The sequence below is a fragment of the Macadamia integrifolia genome, chromosome 11 (genome assembly GCF_013358625.1).
Source record: "Macadamia integrifolia cultivar HAES 741 chromosome 11, SCU_Mint_v3, whole genome shotgun sequence".
NCBI lineage: Eukaryota > Viridiplantae > Streptophyta > Magnoliopsida > Proteales > Proteaceae > Macadamia > Macadamia integrifolia.
The window spans coordinates 19,116,158-19,121,688 of NC_056567.1; the positions used below are offsets into that span (position 1 = coordinate 19,116,158).

Genomic DNA, 5,531 nt, shown 5'->3' on the forward strand with positions numbered 1-5,531 from the left:
TAAAGGGTATAATGGTCCTCTCAACAAAATACTTGGATTAATGGGTATTTAAGTCTTTTCATGTTTGAAATTAACAGAATTCTTACAGCGTCAGCTTCAGGGGAGGGGGCATAATTCGCTCAAACCCTTGGATCCACGCGTAATTTCGGCAAACTATGGGGGAGGGGGATGTAATTTTCCCTATTTTTTCTTTAGAATGTTAGAAGAATCACTTGAATCTAGTAAGAACTAGACTCGTTGGCAATCGAACATGAGTAAAAATCGAGAAGCCCTTAGACGTTTTGGAAACTTAATTTTCATTCAGCAAATTGATACGACATTGATCCGAACCGGTCTTGAATCAATCGTTTTATATTTTTTTATCCTTGATCTGAAGCTGATACCAATACATCAATCCCTTGACCACATTACATGATTACATGAAAGAACACATCCGAGTCAATTAAAAAATAGAAGCCAGATTTTGTAGTATTGCTACCGGAACCTAACAGAGCAACTTCAGCAGCGAGTGATGCATGGCCGCCTCCCAAGCAACAATTGCCTCCCCAACTAGCACCCTGTTGGCATCCGGTGCTGCGATATAAGTCTGTGGTGCCACAAGGTCAATATTGGTCTTTACAGATCCATATGTATGATCTAAGGGTTTAAATCATAATAATTTTTTTTTAAAAATAATATAATAGTGATTTATCATTATATTTATATGATGTGACTAAATAAACCTATGTGGTCGGCCTAAAAACCAATGATGTGGAATGTTGAATGCAACTCAAATTATGTAAACTAATAAACCATAGATCTCTAGATCTCTTACTTATATGTTAATTTTCTTCCCTAACATAGTTTGTCAAGTAAAAAAATTTAACTTTAAAAAGCCAATATTACAAAAGACCTCATAGTAATGATTAGAATTAGGGGTGTAAGTTTAGCATTGACGATCCAAACCTGGCCCTGAGCCCAAACCCTGATGCTCAAGGGCAATTTAGGTATCAGTTTAATGGCTAATCTTGAATCCCTTATTTATTATAGTTGATTTGATTCTTTTACCGATGGTAATGCCAAGGTAAAGATTCAAATCGATTTTGTACTTAATTTTCTATCTGTCTAGGTATGCTTGGACATCAATCATGTACATGTTTTTATTTATTTAACCTATTTATTGCTTACTTCTAGTTATAAAAAAATAAAATGAGGGTAAAGAGGTAATCTACTGTTAGGATTTGAGAATTGAAGATAGGATTCAAAGTCTGGGGGCTCCTCCTATTCATCTTTTTAGATCTTATTAAAAACTGGCTTTCTTAACATGAAAAAATCTTTTGTTTTTTCCGAATGGAAAAGAAAAGAAAAAGAAAAAGAAAAAGAAAAAAAAAAAAAAAAAAAAAAATCTTGGAAAAAACCACATGTTGGCGGGGAATTATGGGCGGGAGGATGCCCTTCTGTGACTATCCAATTCCAAAGTACGAAAAATAGTTTTCCTGCACTCTGCAAGATTAGAAATAGGGTTTCGTGTTCTGGGGTTGGGAAAAAGCTGAAAATGGAGAAACGTGGACCGATCAACAGAGTAATCGAAGAGAACATCTTGGCGATCCTCGACGCTTCTGGATTGAACGACGCTCGGGATTATGACGACGATAGTACTGTTCACTGACTCTTTATCTTCTTCGTCTTGTTCTTATAATTTTTTTCTGCTAATGATCCTCATTTTTATTCTTATGCTTCTCTTTATACCAATGTGAATGCAGGATTAACTTTTCTCGAAGCAGTCCGTGCTTCTTCAATCGTTGCAGAGAATACAACTGCTCCCTCCAGGTATTGAATCTGCCCTCTCTCTTCTCTGCACAGGGGGTACTTCTATTTTCATCATTGATATAGTTTCTCTCATTTTTGTACCTTTTTCCATCAATTTTTTATCCAATTCGATGTGGACTGCTTTCTATGCTTGTTTTTCTGATATTGTTGTACCCAAACTTGTTGCAATAGCAAAATATATGGGGCAGTTTTCCAAATCTTGAGGGATGGGAGGTCACTAGAACTGGCTATGGCTAGTTACCAGCTCCTGCGTGAGTTAGACGAGGTAATTAATTGCCCTGATCTTATATTTCAGCATCTGAAGCTGAGAAGATCAGTTGTGTCTAACAGTCATTTCCTCCCCCTTTTATTGATGAAGCGCTTTCCTCGGGTCTACTTATCCCATGGGGATAAATCTGAGTCACCCTGTAGAGCACCGTTGGAACTTCATGTTGTTAAAGAGGTATCACTATTCACTCCTGTTGTTTCTTTCATCCTGACTATTCTTTGGCATTTCTGCAAGTAAATTCTGTGCCTTGGCTTTCCATGGATAATTTTGCATATATTTGTCTTACTTAAATGTGACTTGTTATGCTTCCACTTTGTTGCATGCCAGGCTTGGTCACCATTTGTTCTTGGGTTGGAAAGTTCCAGCAGTGGGAGGGAAGTGACTGACAAGAACTTGGGTGAGCCAATGGATTCCTATGTGAGTTGAATTTTACCATTCTCTGCCTGTTGCAGTAGTTACGATTTGTGAACTGTCATTTTCCCCCTCAGATAACTAAAACAAACTGATGAAAATGATAAATTAAGAACTTGGCTGGGTTGGCCTTAGGGGTTCTTTGGGGGATTTTGTCTAAGGCTGTCAAAGCATGAATCTGATGTCCAGGTGTTTGGGCCTCCTTAGTCAAATTGTGGACAAGTTCATGCCTGGATGATTACTAGCCCACATCAAAAAGATATTTGCTTTCTTTTTAATTAAGGGTTGGTATCATATGCTGACAGTGATGGGTCCACATTCTTATGTCACTTTTAGCACATTTACACCAACACACGCCCAAAGGCTCAAAGATGTTTTAAATTTGGATATTGAATTCAAATGTAACCATTGAAGGAGAAGCAGAATAAAGCCATCTTCCTTTTGGTAAAAAAGGGCCTGTTTAGATAGCTTGAGTAGCCATGTGACCATATCCATTTAGACAGAGCTAGTGAGTTGAGTTGTGTCAGTGAAGTAGATGTCCAGAGCCTCATATAGCTGCTCTTTTCCCAAAAAATAAAAAAAAAAATTCGAAGGGGAAAATCAGAATGAATTAATGAAGCAGGTAACACTTAAGGCTTGTCAACTATACTTATCTATAGGTACTGCAAATCTTTCCCCCCAGTGTGAGACTTATATTGTCTGCAATGAGATTCGGAGACTGTTTACTCATGCCACGGAAAATGCAAATTTGACTGATGCATGAATATTGTTTTTTCAATGCCTCATCCTATGTCAAAGTTTCATGTTAATAAACATAAGCATGCAATTGATTCATTATACTTGGCTGGAACTATGTCGTTCCGAGAGTTCGTAAATATTAAGTTCCCCCAACCCCCTTTAGACTCCTTTAATTTATAATATCTACTTATTTCATATCTCGGGGGGTTAATCTTCGTAGCTTTAAATATTGTAACTTTTGCTTGTAGTTTCATTAAAATTGAGACTGCCATTTTCAGCGGTTTCTTGTTCTGGTACAAGGCATTATACAACTGGCTGATGGGATGAGTTTTCAAGTGTCAGACCCGAAGGTTAGTTTTCCTTACACATTTTGTTGTCAGAAATTGATTAAATGTACCTGATGGTATTGATAAAAGTATTTTTTTTTCCAAGAAATTTTTAAAAAACTGTACCGCATATTTCAAAGATTTGGAAAATAAAGTATTTTTGTACTCAGGTACATTATTCACAAACCCTTCTGTAGACTTCCATAATTTGCCCATTTTCCCAGTAGATCAATCGTTTTATTCGTCAAAGTTAATTAATTTACATGGCAATTATAAAAGATATAATAATATTTGGGAAAATGACCTCAACATATGATATGAAAGTTTTATTGATCAAAATGCACATTGTCAGATAGTATAGAAGGAAGTATGCAATATGGAAATATGAACGGAAATATGCAATACGGAAAAAATGCCTCGTATTGCATTGTGTAGTCCATATTTTCCCATCAGTTGCTACTTATGTAAAGTTTCTGACAGTGTGTTTTGGTCTTTTGAAACTATCACAGTGAATATTGAGGTTTATCTTCTTAATATTTTGTATACATGCTAAAATTTTCAATTTATTGTCTAAAACGAGTTATTCCTGAACTATCCCATACCGTACTTTTACTGTCTCTGAATTTAATAACTATGCTTCACAATAATGTTAAATGGAATTGAAAAGACAAGGACAAAGGAACTCTACATTAATGATATTCTTCTGGTAGGGTGTTGACATGAATGCCAAGGCTTTTGTGATATCTTGGTTTACTAAATCAATGTCTTTGGCATCCTTTTTTCATCTACCTCTTGCAGCACCTGGGCAATATGTTGTTGTTCCAATATCTGGTCAGTGTCCTGGAAGGGGATTTCTTACCTCGTAATGCCATATATAAAGGTGAAATAATTCAGATTTAATTATATGGTTCCTTATCCCTCCATCCCTGGGGGAAAAAGAAAAGAAAATGAAAAGTAGAAACCTAAGGAATCAATGATTAGCTAGACTAAAGCAGTTTTCTTTGGTGAATCACAGAAACCAAGAACTGGGTTCTTCTCAGGGAGTCCTTGCTCAACATGCTTCTGGTATAATGACAAGCCTCATTTCCTTTTATCAGCGAGAGTTCGATTTAAGTACTAAGATGTGTCAGACATTCATTTATAGACCTTAATTTAGTTGTTTCTGTTCCCAGATCTTTTGGAGCATGATTTTGTATGACCATGATTGTGTCTGCAGGGTTCAAGGAGGATAAGCTACAGAAACTTAATAAAGGATTGCTTGTCCATCATATCTAAAGGATTCCATTCGCACGCTAAATGTAGCACTCATGAAATGGAACATGCTGAAAAGTCTCCAGCCAGAACAGTAAATGAACATGATCCTTCTTGGGCATTTGCTTTGGTTGAACTAGAAAAAGAAACTTGTATTGCTCTGCAGAAATTTTTGGAGCTGGTAAAGTTCATTGTGTGTCCTCCTTTGAAGAATCTATGAGATTCTTTCCACTAGAATGACAACTTTATTTTGCACCTTTCTAGATTATGGAGCTTGATAAATCAAAGAAGCAAGCAGATTTACATGGTCAAACTTCCAGAGCTGATGGTGTGAGGTAAATTAAATTTTTTAAAAATTCATTTGCTCATATTGTAATCATCTAATTAGTAAAGTATCACTTCATTTTTTGGGGCCATGCAGAACCCCACTCGTGGATGTAATTCTAGACGAACTTACTTATGATGATGATCTACTCTTGCAATTTCTCTTGGTAATTATCTATTGCCCTTTGGTGCTATATAATTTCCCCTCATTTCCAATGTTTGACTAATTTGTTTATGGTATCCTCTTCAAATTTAATTTTTCTTTTGTATATCATGTCATCCAAGGAAATTGAAGTGTTTTGATACCCTTTTTGTTTTTTTGTTTTTTTGTTTTTTGTTTTGTTTTGGTTTTTGTTTTTGTTTTTGTTTTTGTTTTTTTGTTTTTTTTGTTTTTTTTTGTTTTT

General features: G+C 35.8%; 1 protein-coding gene across 7 annotated transcripts in view; it reads left to right on the forward strand.

Annotated features, from left to right (window-relative positions):
• The first annotated feature begins 1,349 nt into the window (after positions 1-1,349).
• The window catches only part of LOC122093740 (negative regulator of systemic acquired resistance SNI1), a 12,934-nt gene continuing 8,752 nt past the window's right edge, over positions 1,350-5,531 (forward strand). For 3 of the 7 annotated variants that reach the window (XM_042664201.1, XM_042664202.1, XM_042664203.1), the window contains exons 1-11: positions 1,350-1,634; positions 1,743-1,809; positions 1,981-2,074; positions 2,168-2,251; positions 2,405-2,494; positions 3,505-3,576; positions 4,351-4,432; positions 4,568-4,617; positions 4,769-4,984; positions 5,068-5,138; positions 5,225-5,294. In XM_042664201.1, the coding sequence (XP_042520135.1) occupies positions 1,535-1,634; positions 1,743-1,809; positions 1,981-2,074; positions 2,168-2,251; positions 2,405-2,494; positions 3,505-3,576; positions 4,351-4,432; positions 4,568-4,617; positions 4,769-4,984; positions 5,068-5,138; positions 5,225-5,294 (996 nt within the window). In that variant the 5' untranslated portion in view covers positions 1,350-1,534. The remainder of the gene's footprint in view (positions 1,635-1,742; positions 1,810-1,980; positions 2,075-2,167; positions 2,252-2,404; positions 2,495-3,504; positions 3,577-4,350; positions 4,433-4,567; positions 4,618-4,768; positions 4,985-5,067; positions 5,139-5,224; positions 5,295-5,531) is intronic. The other 4 variants (XM_042664199.1, XM_042664200.1, XM_042664204.1 and 1 more) reach the window with 3 other exon arrangements.